Below are 15783 nucleotides of genomic sequence, written 5' to 3'. Positions count from 1 at the left end.
TGGTGTGCGATTAGACCCACTGAGATGAAGCTCATTAATATTAATATTAACATTAATATTAAATTAATGCTGATGTTACTTTTCCCAGGACCCGGTGCTCAACAGAAAGAATCATTTGTAGAATTGTTCTAACACGTTTATGAATGAACAACATATTCAGAGCAAATCACGATTACCCTTTTAACGTAAATTTTGTGAAATTCGTGTGTTCATATTTAGTCTGACTTTGTGCTTCATGCACTAAAAAATAAAAACCACAAAAGGAATAAACATTTTGAATTTAAATATATTCTTAGCATTTAAATATAATGCAAAAAAGAGGCAGTTCTTACCTGTTTTTTTTTTTCTTCTTTTTTTTTTTTTTTTTTTTTTTTGTAATTTATGAGGTAATATTGAAAGGGTAATTCCCGCCTTTCTTAAATTTCATGTTAAGGCAATTATGCGATTTTTCCTATTTTATGAAAATGCCAGTATAAAATTGTTTCATTCTGTTCCTTTTTTATTTTTTGTTACTTCTTTTTCCTTTTTTTCCGTCTTTTCTTTTTTTGACTTATTATTTTACCATATGTACACACCTAACAATAATATTGTTGTGGTGTTATAAACTTCACTGAAATGGTGTCGTACAAAAAAGATTTTTTCTTGCCATTTCGTTGACTTCATATTAATTATACATTAATTATTCAAATATATAAGTTGATCATTTGGAATTATTTGCACAATTTATCACTATGATTGTTCTTGGTGACACATGTTACATGTTCCGTTCGGTTTCTACAAAATAGTAACTTACATACTTCAGTGTTCCTTCCACAAATCTGTCAAAGGGAAATTTCACTGCTTTACTTTATATTACATTTATACATAACACTATTGGTAACAAATATAGACAGATTAATCAATGTTTCCCTTTTTCCTAAAAACGTGCACTAGAGGGGGTAGTCCTTTAATTATACATTTTTTATGAAGTAGTGGTTCTACCACAAATTGGGCTAAAAGCCACTCACACCAAACTTTTAATGACTTATACAAAAAAAAAACAAAAAAGAACAAGTATAATTTGCACCATATTTGGAATATGCAAATGAACCTAGTTGTTGTGATTCTTTGTAACCTTTTTATTCTTTCCGGTAAAATTAAATAACACGTGCATGTTTTGTTCCTTTAGCTAGACTGTCGAACATGTGAAACGTGCGGAAAAATCGCATTTGACCCTTTTTACCTACTCACCCCTCATTTTACACATTCTTCCCTCGTACACACACGTGTGTTTCCTTAACTTCACAAGACCATGCACCTAAGAAGATATGCAGCCTTTTATACATATACCAACTTTTAGCACCCTCCTCCCCTTTTATATATTCTCCCCTCAGCAGCATGCAAGAATAGTAACAGAAACCAGACTAAGAGGCTAAAAAAGGATTTCGTGCTATCGCCCAAACATGTCACATCCATGGAACCTGACCAGCTCGAACATCACACTGAACCAAAGGGACATGAACAAAATAATAATATCAATGAGAACCGTTATAACCATCTTAGGGATGATAGCAGAATAGGAAACGAAAACGTAAATAGCACTCAGTTACGAAATAATTCCTCGTTCATATCTTTAAAAAATTATAAACTTGGAAGAAGACCATCACGTTATTCATACCTACATAAGGACAAGACACATACAGATAAAAAAGATAATACAGATACTATACATAATACAGGTAATACAAAAAATAATGATAAAAAATATACACAGAAAAAGGTTAATACTATTCCAAATACATCCATAAAAAAAACACAACGTGACGTCCATGTAGAAGTGACGCAAGGGATTAATCTGGACTATGTTTGTGTCCTGAATGACGATTCCAGAATAATTTTATTACTATTTCCATATAATCCTGAAATTTATGCTTTTAGAGAAATGAAATTTTACTCAGAACATCACTACGAACTGGCCCAAGCTATCAAATGGGTATTTAATGTAGAAATAAAACGCATTGAGGGTATTATATCTAAGAGTATGCATACATGCTTAGATCAAACAAGAGAATTGAATACTTTAATATATCACTTAGAAAATCCAGAAAAACATGGAATTCAAGAAAGTGACTACGATGGTAAGAAAAAAGAGTACAAAACCAAACTTGATAAATTACAACAATGCATGAAAATAAATTATAACAATAATAAAACGGATATTCAAAAAACTAAGGGAAAAACCTACGATACTATATGGGATATATCGTGCCCTCTGTTTAACTACTGTAAAACATATATATATCATAATGTTGTTGTAGTACGTAAAAGAAATGTTACAGAATATAACATCGCACATAATACTTCTTTTATAAATAACGTTATGCAAATACACAAGTCTGCTCATGATATATTAGGAAAAGTAAAAGAACAGTTAAAAAAACCTCTTGTCTTTCAAACAACAGAATTTATACTAGAGGAAATTAAGCATATTGCGGATACTATGAACCTTCACTTAGAAGCAGTTAATAAATCAGCTGAAACTATAGATACACTTTCTAAACAACCTTGGAGCACATATTTCCATAGATATGTTCTTCAAGATAAATTCTTCTTTTTAGCCTACAATTACTCCACTTTCAAAATTAGTACGGAATCTTTAAAAAAATTGGAAAATGTGTCGAACAGCAAATTAGAAAAACTTTATCACACTTTTACAATATTGGAGGACGGTCTCAACTATAATATAAATACTTATATGTCCACTACATATTCGATGTCCATGATACATTCTATTCTCTCTGATTCTGAAGAAATTGTACAATCTGTAGAAAAATTACGCAATTCTAGTTACGACCAGATAAAAGAGCATATACCTTATTCGAATGTTCAAATAAAAAAGACTAAGGAAATTTTAGATCAAAAAATTCTTACATTAGAACAATATCCAAAAGATTCGAGGGAGTTAATTAAAAAAGTAAATGAAACATATACATTAAAATTAAAAGCAAGTGTAGAAATAGAAAAGTATAGAGAAAAAACTGAGGGGAAAATGAGTTCTCTAGAAAAAAGTAAGATACTCCTAGAGGTTTTAAACAAAATACAATCCAAAACAAATGAGATAACCAAAATTAATCAAGACGTAGAACAATATTCAAAACAGATGAGTAGTATTAAAAGCAAATTTCAACAATCAGAAAAAATTATTAATGAGGATGTGCACAAAATTAAAGAATTAATTGAAAATGAAAAACAACATCGTTTCATGAAAGAGGAAATAAAAAAACATTTGGAATATTTTCCTGTTGCGTTGGATAACATAAAAAAAATTATTTCCGAGAGGGACAAAATAAAAAATTATATTCTAAGTATTGATAATTTGATGAAAGATGGTCCCTATGATTCGAACGAATTTATCACTAAAAAAACGGAATTGCAAAACAAAGCAAAATCAATCATGGATTCATTTTATAACGAAAATTCATTACAAACTTTTGTAGACAATTTAGCACAATTTTACACAAAGAATCAAACCGTAAACAAGGAAGAAAATACTAAAGAAGAAGAAGCGACTAAAATATTGTACGAAAAAACAAAAGAACAATATGATCGACTTGTAAATATGAACTGTGATGGTATACCCAAAATGTTAAATGATTTGAGTGAAGTGTTAAATAGTCTCTCACGATTAAAAAACGATATTATCACGGCATATATTCAATATATGATCGAAAATGTGTCAAGTTCGTTCAACAAACTAAATGAAGAAAATAACCGAATAAAAAATACTTTGAACAATTACGAGGAATGTGCGGACAAACTTAAAACCTACACAAATAAAATAAATAACATAAAAGACAAATTCCGCACTATATTAATCAAAAAAGTGGATGAAGACGTTCCAGAAGAAAAAACTATCTATGAAGAATATACAACGTATAAGGACCATGTTGCTAATAAGGGAAGCACAATAGCGCACCATATTGACGCATTCAAGGAAAATATAACAAAAGCTAATGAACAAATGGAAGCCTACAAAAAAGTAATACAAATAACAGAAATACAGAACAGTGAGATATATCAAAAAACTAAAATTTTGTTAGACGTTTTTAAAACTAAAAACGAAAACTCAGAATTGGAAAAACTTCAAAAGCAATTAAGACATCACAAAGAATCTGTTAGTAATACTATAAACCAAATAGAAAACACGAAAAAGGTTATAGACACGCTAAAGTTATTACATACTCTTATGAAAAACTCTAATGAAAACACACAATCGATTCTAAAAATAAAAGAGAACAAGAATCATTTAATAAACAAAATAGATAACCATATTCAAGAATTAAATAGTTACCATATAATAGAAGAAAATGACAGATCATCCCTTTTAAACATGTTAAAAGAAGAAAAAAATAATGTAGAAAAGGAAATACCTGACGCGCCCATATCTACATTAGAAGCACATGAAAATGAATTGAAGGGTTACTATGAAAAGGAAAAAAACAATATGGAAAAACAGATAGTAACCAATGCGGATGATCTGGAAAAATATCAAACTCAGTGCAAAAACACACAACAAGAAATACACAAATTCAACGTTATTTATCAAGTACTAGAAAATAAAATAGAAAAGTTGATAAAAGATCAACATAGCCAAATTATAACATTGGGTAATAAACTCATATCAACGACGAACACGGACATAAATGAAAAAATCGAGCGGAATCTAAATTTTCTGAAGGGTATAAAAATAAAAATGAACGCTTTTAATTTTGACGAAGACGTTAAAAAGGACATAGACCATATGGTTCAAAGCAGGATAAGCGCTTTTAAAGACAAATGTGAAAAAGATATATTGCAACATATAAATAATAATATCGAAAAAATAAATAGTGTGAAACAAAACCATGATGCATATATGAAAGCGTTCCACAAAGAAAAAGATCACAACATCGAATTCAAAGACGAAAAAAGCAACATGGAAAATATTTATGGAGAAATGAAAAAAAAAACACTCGACATATTAAACAAAATAGAAAATGAACAAAGCACTATATTAAACCAAGTAGAACAAATCGAAAAGGAACACGCAATAATTTTAATTCATCACGCTGTTTACATGATCGATAAGGAAAACACAAAAGCTAAATCTGTAATGGAGGATATCGAATCCTCCAAAACAAGAATAGATGAAATCAAAGGTAACACTGAAGAATTCAAACAGAACCATATGAATAATTTTGAATATGAAGAATATTACCAGAAGGCTATACAAAGCAATAAGGAAATAAATGTATTTTCTACAAATGCCACAAACGATAAGAACAACGCAGACAAAATTGAAGATATAAACAAAATAAAAGTTATCAAAAACAAAATTAATGATTATCTGTCAAAAGTAAAGGTACAATATAATTGTATGGAAGAAATAAGAAAACAAATGAATAGTATGAAAGATTTACTAGCTTCGGATAGTTCTAATACGATAGCTAAAAATATATTAAATAACACACAAGATGCATTAAAATTCAATCAGGAAGCGAAAAACGAACTTAACAAATCAAATAAATTATTAGAAGAAGTAGCCGCTCAGATAACTGAGGCAGAGCAACATAAAAGCAAAATTGACATAACCTTGGAAGATGAACAAATAATTGACCAAATAAACAAGATTGAACTAATTAATCATGAAATTTTGAATAAAAAGAAAAGAGAAATGGAGTCCTATTTACGCAAGATAAAAGAATATAAAGACAAATGCACAACTCAAGTCAGCAATTCAAATAGAGGAAAAGATAAAATTGAATTCTTGAAAACGGCTAAGAACAACATAAATAGTAGTTTGAATAACGTTCACATGAGTAACATAAACGAAAATATAAAAAAATCTGAACAATATTTAAAGGATATAGAAGTTTTTGAGACAAAAGCTACTAACAATGTAAATTTATTCATGCAACATGAACAAACCATCAAGCACACTTTGCAGCAATCTCAGATTCTAGGAATAGAAACTAAATCGAAAAAGAAAATTAACAAAGCAACAGAAATAATGGAAGAAATTAAAACAGAGTATTCTAAAATTCAAAAAAAAGTGAATGATTTACAAGAAACATTGAACATATTAAAAGAACCCCAGAATATCGAGGACACAGAAGATGAGCTCGAAAATCAAACGTCTACCAATGCAAAAGTAATTATACAGAGCAATCTAGAACGAGTCAAACATATGTTATCACAACTTACGCATATTAAGCAGGAAGAAGATAACATATTTAAGAGAGCCACAGACACGATGAATTCTCTAAAAAAAACCTCTTATAATAAGGATGCCAAAACATTAGACACGGTAAAAAAAGACGAACCTAAATATATAGAGTACTTATCCCAAATAACTGCATATGAAAATCAAATCGTCACAGAAATGAATAAGCTAAACGGAATCAGTTCGAATGTTGTAAGTATACAAAAGGAATTGAATGAATCCAGAAAAAATTATGAAATTGGTCTATTGCAAAAGATAGATGAAATAGGTAAAAGTAGGAAGCCAAATATGGATTTAAAAAAAAAAGAGTCCATAAATTCAACGATGAATTCCTTTTCTTCCTTGTTTAATGGCCTAGATTTAAATCAATATGACTTTAAGAAAAATACACATGATTACCAACAAAAGATGAAAAAAATACATAACAAATTTGACGAAGCGCTAAATAAAATTGATGAAAATTTAAAAAAGGCGTCAGAGGAGAGCGCAAATTATACTTTAGCCAATCAACTCAGACGAGAAGCTCAACAGGAAAAAGCCAAATTAAAAAATAGCGAAGAAGAAGCTATCAAGTACATACAAGAAATTGAAAAAATGGAATGCATGAGATTTATAAATCACATGAAACGAAATTTAGACAAAATAAGTACATCCATCAATAAAGAAAAATTAAAAATTAATGAAGGACATGAATACATCCAGCAGTTACTGCAAGTTATTAAAAAAGCAGATGATATATCCGATATATCCGAAAAAGTACAACAGGCGGAAGAAAAATATGCAGAATTGCAGACGACAATACACTCTACGCATAAAAACATGGCAAAAGACATGTTCAAACCTATAGTTACCTGCGCAAAGTTTATTAATATTAAAATAATTCCAGAATTGCCTCTAACCGGTACATACGTAAACGCAGCAGTACAATTAAAATTTCAACCGGATGCTAAAGTAACCTTAAGAACAGGAAACAACTCGCAAACCGCAACCGAATTAGATCTCCAGAAAAATATACAAAACGCTTACCATGTGGCTTTGGAAATACACAAATGTGCAAACGAAATAGATGCACAACAAATGCAAAACAAACAATTAATGGTCACAGTAAACGAATTACATCATAAAATGAAGTTCATAGATGAATTAAAAAATAAAGTTCAAATTGCGAAGAGTAATGAAAATGCTGTATCGGGTAAAATAATCGGCATTTCTAACAAGATTGCTGAATTAGACTATCTTTCATGCAGTGAAAGAAGTTATGATAAACTTTTAGACGAAACAGAGCAAACAAAATTAAAAAATATACGTGATTCATTTAATCAACAAAAGAACGTAGACGAAAATATGGACTTCAATTTAAAAGATATAGAAAAAGATTTTTTCACTTCACAAACATCCTTAACAACTGTTGAACAGGCAGTGGAAGCTTTAGAGGCAAATGAAACCACTACTGATAACCTGGAAAAAAAAAATGATCAGATCGAAGCAGTACATAACAATATAGGAAATATAGAAAAAAATATTGCACGTCTAAATACATATTTAGACAAATTAATACACAGGGGAAGAAAATGCGAAATAGCTAGGTACACATCCTTGAGTAATAATGTTAAAAGCAAAATAAATGCAGACGAAGAAATAATCGATAATATGCAGGAGCAAATTAGTCAATATTTGACATTTGTGCAAGATAATTATAATGCCACCGTGGAGGACGTCCTTACATTAAATGAATATTTTAACAAAAAATTGGTACCTGATCACCTTGCGACTAATTTTGAACAATCAAATAATAAATCGGAAGAATTATCTACAGTGGTAGAACAATTAAGGGCCATAATAAATAATATAAAAAATGCCCTCATAGAAGTTAACGACGAAGAACCTATATTTACTTCGTTAGAAAACAGTGCACAAGAAATAGAAAAGCTGTACAATACATTATATGATAAAAAAAACACACTGAATGAAATTTACAAAACATCCGTTCTCGTGAAATCGCAAGAAATGAAATCAACTGTTGATAAATATATCAATATAGCTGAAATATTCAACAACGTTTTAGACAACCAAAAATTGAGAATTATAAATAACAATAGTAGTATAATCCAAGTTAAAAACATGATAAATATACAACTTAAGAAATTAGAAGATACGGACAGCACATTTACATTAGAATCTATAAATACGTTTCATAAATTAAGCGATGAAATTCAAACGAGTATAGATAAATTCAAAAAACTAGATCAAACTAATCGCCAAGAACATAAAAATGTGGGAATGCATAAAGAACGAATTGCACATTTCATAAACAGAAGGGATAGCCTGAAAAATGCAGTAAAAGAACACGAACAAAATACAAATTTAAAAAAATTAAGAGAGGATATACGAAATCACGTAATTAATAACATAAAAAATACTAATGGAAAACTTATCAACTCAGATGATCTTTACATTAAATTAATGAAAAAAGTTGATGAAAATTATGAATTGTGTAATAATAAATACACACAAAATTACGTTTCTCAAGTACTACAAAAAATCGAGGATCTGAAAAAACGCTTCAACGAAAATTTACCAGAAAAGGAAAAAGTTTTACAAATTAAGAGCAACTTTAGTGACATTAAATCCATATTTGATCAAATAAAAACGCTTTATAACGTAAAAGTATTCATAACGGACATGTATAGAAAAATTGATGCTGAAAAGGAAAGTGTAAAGGATCAGACAAATATGGAAAAATTAGAATTAACAATACAAAATGTTACAGATATGAATGATGAAGTGAAAACTTATTTATCCAATTTTACTAATGCCTTAGAAAGAATAAATATCATGAAAAAAGAAATAGACGATTTATTCAGCTCCCTACCCTCAAATAATACAAATCCGAACGAAAATGCAAAAGAGTACGTAAACGGTTCAGTAGAAATCATTAATGAACTAAATAGAAATATTTCTAAAATAATCGAACTACAGCATTATGCTGAAGGCGTGATAACAAAATTAGAAGAGGTATCTAAGTTAACACGCCCACCTGTTAATGACTCAAAGGATGAGACGCAAATGTTATCATACGAAACTGATAGCACAAAACACGACAATTCACAGAGTGATGATCATTCAGAGACAAAAAATACAAATGGACAAATTCGTCTGGCAGGAGCCATTATTATTGGTTTGTCTCTCATTTCCGGAGTTGTCCTATTAAACGGTAAGCATAATCCTAATGAAGAAGACGAACACCATGAACACGACCATCATGAAGCATTTGAGGATAACAACGACTATAATATGTACCATAAGGATGAAGTCATTGAAGTTTGTTTCAATGACAGCGATTAGCTTCCGTAATGCGTTCAAATGCACGCACACAGACACATGCACAATTTTTATAAATTCTGCTCTATATGCATACATTTATTTTTTTGGTGAAATGAAACCTTTCACGCGTTCTTAACAACAATGGATGTTTTTACACCGCGTGCTTCCTCCATGTATGTGCGTTTTGCGTGTATTTCCCCCATTTCTTTGACTTATTTAAAAAATTTATTTCGAACTTAAAATTTTATGCTATTCAGCATATATATCTCTATACACATTATTATCATTCAAAATATATTCACATAAAAAGTGATATAATTATGTGTAAGAAAAAAAATATTTAAAAAACCAAAAGAAATTGCTTCAGAAAAAGGAAAAAAAAAAAAAAAAAAAAAAAAATTCAGGGATTGATCGAACACCCAAAAAGGGTCATTAAGAATTGAACAATTGGCATGGTCATATTCATTTATACACCGTTCAGTGAACAACTTATTTCACTCTTCTAGTTAATATGAAGTGAGCAATAAAAACGACTTATTCTTAAATTGCGCATTGTTCCACATTTTCTGATTATTTTATAAGTTTTGTTCTAACGGGCTAATATATATATATATATATATATATATATATATATATATATATATATATATTTTTTCTTTTCTCTTCGCTTAATTGTTATTCTTGTTATTTGATTTCTAGATTCTACGCCGCTTTTGGTGCGTCCCCTTGGAACTTCGTTCAACTGAGCGATTGAGAAGATATGTAAAGACCTCCTTAATACTTCCATTTACACACATTTCCACTCATCAGAAGTACCATTTTATAAAAAATTGATCCTTCTAGAATGATTCTAAACGCATAAATCTAAAATGTATTATGCAATAATTCTTTATATACAAGCGCAAATTTAATGGTTCTTTCCCTTTTCATAGTTCCCATTTTCAATAATAATGCTATTCAAATGTACAACATGCTTAGCCAGAACGAGAGAAACATATAATCAGACCGTTACCTTTTTCTAAATTATTGCATTATCATAGAATTTTAACCAAAAATATTATACAATTTGTGCTGTACACTTGTGCGATTGAACATTCTGTTTTTTATAAAAAAATAAATATTCTACAAAAAATCTGCGCAAAAATTGATAAGCTAAATAATCCTTAATTTAAATAAGAAAACAGAAAAATATAAGTGGATAAATGAAAGGCTTAATAAATGAGCAAAAAAAAAGCGTGCATGGCTGATGAAACACACATTGCCAATTTCGTAGAGAACAAACCTCGTGATAAAGAAAACCCTTTCCAAAGGGTAAACTTTGTTACATCTATTAGCCCATAACAACATTTTGCGATATTAAAAGAAATAGAGAAAAACAGAGAAGCAAAAGGGGGAAAAGTATATACATATGTGTATATATACATATATACACGAACATTTTTAATGTAAAAATTTTATGCCTTCGTCAACTGGTTGCAACTTTTTACATACAACATTTTCTTACCTTTTTAACAGCTGCTACGACCAATTTCTGATATATCAATTCTGCACCATTTTATATATGTTCTTCTTTAAATTATATTTAATTATTTGGGCGTACGCAGGTAATTCAATTAAAGAGCTTATTAGTAGTATAGTGTGCGCCCCTGCCTGCAGCCATTAACACAGAAAGTGGCTGCAACATTACTCCGAAAACAAAGGTTTCGTATTACGATAATGCTATTTAATTGCATATTTGCATTAACCACAAATAAATCAATAAAAAATGCTTAAAAAGAATAAGCGCCTCCATTATATAGTGAACTTTCTAAAGTACATATATATTTGCTATAAATGTTGTAAAAACTATTATATACCCATACATGAACGGCAACAAAAAATTGGTTTTTGCCATAAACCCTGTGACTCCATTCCTCCTTAAAATAATGCTTTAAAAAGAGAAAAAATAACAGTCTTGTTTAATGTTCACGTATCCGTCAATTAACCAATTTTTGAGTTGCTTAGCCTATAACCATAATTACCACAACAGCAAAAACAGAATTGATGGCGATTTTGCAACTGCATCGTAACTACTTTGCGATCATTTTGTGATACCCATTTAACGCTCACTTACACACAAAAGTGATATTTTTTATTTCGCACAATGAGATAGAAACGTGGATCGTCGGCAAATTTATGTAAACCTTGTTATTCACCATCCTGTAGAGCCGCGTACACAGAACACTTTTAACTGAGGAAAAGACTCATTTTTTTCTTTTTTAAGAATATACACAAACAAAAAAAAAACGGTGGTTAAAACACCCACATTTTGCTACATCTCAAAGGGTTTATTTTCGCCAAAATATAGCAATAATAGTAAGTATTAAGTGAAAATTAAGCGCCACCAAAAAATGCAAGTTGCTTTCATTGTCCTCTATATATTTAGCGTTTTATTAGATTTATCCGGGGCGGCCGACATTTTAAAGGATTTCTTCGACGTAAGGCGAAAACACAGCACTAACCTACATATAATGAGTTAATTCGGTTCTTTTTAAAAAATTATATCAACCGAAACAAAATATATAAACTATTTTCCCTTTAATTTTATTCGTCTTCCCAGAAATCAAGAAAAGAAATTGAAAGATTTACACACGTTACATTAAACGACACATCCGAAGGGACGGAAAAAGTGGAAGAGTGGGTCAAAGACGAATGGAGCGAATGGATGACTGAAATGCAAATGGACTGGGAAGAATTCACCAGCTCCCTGGAAAGCGAAAAAAACAAGTGGTTTGGAAAAAAAGAAGAAATGATAGAATTTATCAAGTCCATAGAAGATAAATGGCTCCATTTTATTCAAAATATGCATGAAATGCATAAATTTGGTATTTTAAAAATTTCCTCAATGTGGAACTATTCTGAGTGGCAAGAATGGATTCACAAAGATGGCAAACGTATTATAGAAGCCCAGTGGGATAACTGGACCACTTCAAATAAGACCCTTTACTATAAACTTATTATGAAAGAATGGTTTAAATGGAAAAACCAAAAAATTAAACAGTGGCTTAAACGTAACTGGATATATCATGAAGGGAGAATTTTACAAAACTGGGAACGTATGCCATACACTAAAATTTTAGCTATGTCTGAGAAAAAACCCTGGTTCAATTCGAATGCACAAATCATGAATGAAAGGGACTGCTTTCTCAACTGGATTAAGAAAAAGGAAGATTTTTTAGAAAACGAAGAAAGCGATAAGTGGGAAAATTGGAAATACTACAAAAATGATTTCTTTCAAAAATGGATGGACTCCTTTCTTAGCTACTGGCTAAATATAAAGAAACAGGATATATTGCATAACCAATGTTAAAATCCTAATTAAAAAAAAAAAAAATGCTCACCAATTAAATACACCTTTTGCATTATTATCAATGAAAAAATCGTAATGTCTTTCCCCAAAAAATGTGCTTTAAAATTCGTGATAATGATTGAATGAAAATAATGGATAATGCTACACAAAAAGAAAATGTTTCACTTTGTACGGAAGCACCATTTGAACTCATTTCAGTAATCCTAATAGAGCGACGAACCCACCTAAAAATAAGTATGGGAAATCATTGATAGCAACAGCATTAACAATTTTTGTATAACCTTCCCAAAGAATTTTAAGGGCTTAATCCTAAAATGGATAATATGTATTTTTCAGATAACATTCAAATAAGCTATTAAAATATGCATTTATTGTCTGTATTCTCGTTTTAAATATTCTTCTTCATTCGCTACAAATTATGCCCACCATTTGAACTTTTTTTTATTTTTTAGGATGTGTCTCTGAAAATTCGGTTTTATCTACATTTGTCGTTAATTATATGTAGTACCATGCGCACTAAAAAATAGCACTCCATTATGTGTACGCATCCGTAAATTAAAGCTTATTTCTTATGCAATTTCTTATATGTGCAATCCGAGCATTTTGGTATCATCCGTTTTCAGTGTATATAACTGGCTACTTGAATGATGGTACAAGTAGCACGTTTGTTTCTGTGAGCAAACACGATATTCATAAGGAACTCCTTTGTTCACTTAATTTGACAATACTTATTACTGGTTGAAGGATTTATTATGACGATATCGTTTTGCTTTATTTTGTTTTATTTTATTTTACATATATATTTTTTTTGTTTCCTGTTTTGATTATATATTGAAAACCCGAATTATATAACCCTTCTTCGTTAGACATCTATATGTTAGGTGTAATTATTACATATATGCTCATACATATGCCTAAATTTTACTTGCAGCCTGGCATAAAGGTATAAAAATATTGCTATTCGTGGTGTCCTTCTGATTACACAAAACATAACCCTTATACCAATTTAATCTCAAAAAAGTGAAAATTTATTCTTTTATTTATTTATTTATTTTTTTTTTTTTTAACTCATGTTCCTAACAACCATGTTAATAAAGCACAAATCTTTACAACCAAGACATTTATTTCTTGAAAAATCTATGGACACGAAACGTCGAATTGATCTAAGATTATACAAGTTTTTTTGCGAAAATGTGTATACTGTGTAGCACACCCTGCCTTATTTGAACTTTTCAAAAGGAGAAAAAAAACTTTTATTCATATACTAAAGTAAAATAATTTAAGTTAAATACTCTTTACCAAATGCATAACATATACGCATGTTGAACTGCTAAAAATGTAAAAAATTCTGATCGAGTAAAGACTATGATAACATTTAAACATGAAACAAAAAAAAAACTTAAAAAAATGCATAATAGACTATTTCAAATGAAAAATATTTCCCCCGATTTAATTCGTGACATCATCCTTCCAGTTTAGCACTTAACTAAATATTTAAAGTTGAAATTGAAACCTTGTTTAATTTTTTCTTCAAGGGAAATAAATCATTTTACTAAAGGAATATACTCATAGCTTTCAAATTGTTTCTCGAAAAGAACAGAACAAACTATTTTCAAAAACAACAAAAAAGTAACCAAAAATGTAACCAGACAGGTAAAAAATGTAACAAAAATGAGATGAAGATCAAGATAAAGAAAATACATATTGCACACGCAAAATAAACATTCTTTCTCTGAAGCAAATTTAAAGTAAACTTTAAAAGGACAATTGTCCGGCCATTTATTATGAGATCGCTTAATTAAAATGGATACACAAAATATTATCTTATATTGTCCTTTCGTAACATTTCAAGTATGTTTAGTTTTCTTTTTTTTGTCGATTTGAGTATTTCCTATGAACTTTAATTTTATCAATGCATTATCCTTTTAAGAATAAGCTAGCGAAGCCGCTATAATATTTATTGTTTATTCCACCTTTAACACAATTTTGTTTTAATAATAATTTAAATTAACTTGCATTCACTCTTAATTATCAAATATTTTTATCCTAGCGTCTAAAACGATGTATACATTGCACTGCACAATAAACCAAGCCTCCACTTTTACACCAACACAAAATTTCAATTTTAACATATAAAGCTTCCTACCTCCATGCATTGTAAATTGTGCTAGTTTTATAAAATGAATAAGTATTTTCCCAAAATTAACTTGTCACGATCATCGTATCGCTTAGGACATTTCTGCACATTTTTGGCACAATATGTCGTATATCTATATATGTGTACGCACACACTGTTCTAACCACTTTGCGCCTCTTTTCATTTTAGCTTTTGATTTTTAAATGCAAAATTATCATTATATTAAGAACGCTATAATTCCAATAATGGTTCACGTTAACATGGTACAATACAAATATGTGGACAAAAGCATAACACCTCAAGCAACCAAACTGGAGCAATTACTTTGCCAGAGGTTATCTTTCATACATATTCAAGATTATAATAACGTCATATTTTTAACAATGGTCGTTCTCTTTCATTTTTGCAAATTTCCATTATACTATTTATTCATGTTAAATATGTACCACCTGTATGATTATTTTTTTTTTTTCTTAATTTACACTTTCCGGTATAACATTTATTGCATAAAAAAAAAGTCAGTGAGGCGAAATCCAGTTATTCTTTTTCTTGACAAACAAAAATTTGTATGTGTAAGGCAGAAGCGTCATCTTCATAGATGCAAATTGTTCCGCTATAAAATATACCTTTAATTTTTAAATAAATTATCAGAAAAATGGTAAAAAGGAAAATTTTCCTACGGGTCCCTGTTTTGAAAATACGCCCTATGTAGTAAATTTATATGTGTACGTA

General features: G+C 29.7%; 2 protein-coding genes across 2 annotated transcripts; both read left to right on the top strand.

Annotated features, from left to right (window-relative positions):
• Nucleotides 1–1453: 1453 nt before the first annotated feature.
• AK88_00936 (uncharacterized protein) lies at nt 1454–9586 on the top strand (the record flags this gene model as incomplete). The annotated part of the gene is made up of 1 exon (XM_012478580.1): nt 1454–9586. One exon carries the CDS (start codon nt 1454–1456, stop codon nt 9584–9586), a length of 8133 nt encoding a protein of 2710 aa, XP_012334003.1.
• Nucleotides 9587–11955: 2369 nt separating this feature from the next.
• On the top strand, nt 11956–12914 carry AK88_00935 (uncharacterized protein; the record flags this gene model as incomplete). The annotated part of the gene is made up of 2 exons (XM_012478579.1): nt 11956–12042; nt 12165–12914. The coding sequence occupies 2 exons, from the start codon at nt 11956–11958 to the stop codon at nt 12912–12914; spliced, it is 837 nt and encodes a 278-aa protein (XP_012334002.1).
• Nucleotides 12915–15783: the final 2869 nt, after the last annotated feature.

Source organism: Plasmodium fragile (genome assembly GCF_000956335.1).
Source record: "Plasmodium fragile strain nilgiri unplaced genomic scaffold supercont1.7, whole genome shotgun sequence".
NCBI lineage: Eukaryota > Apicomplexa > Aconoidasida > Haemosporida > Plasmodiidae > Plasmodium > Plasmodium fragile.
This window is presented reverse-complemented; position numbering and strand designations above follow the sequence as displayed.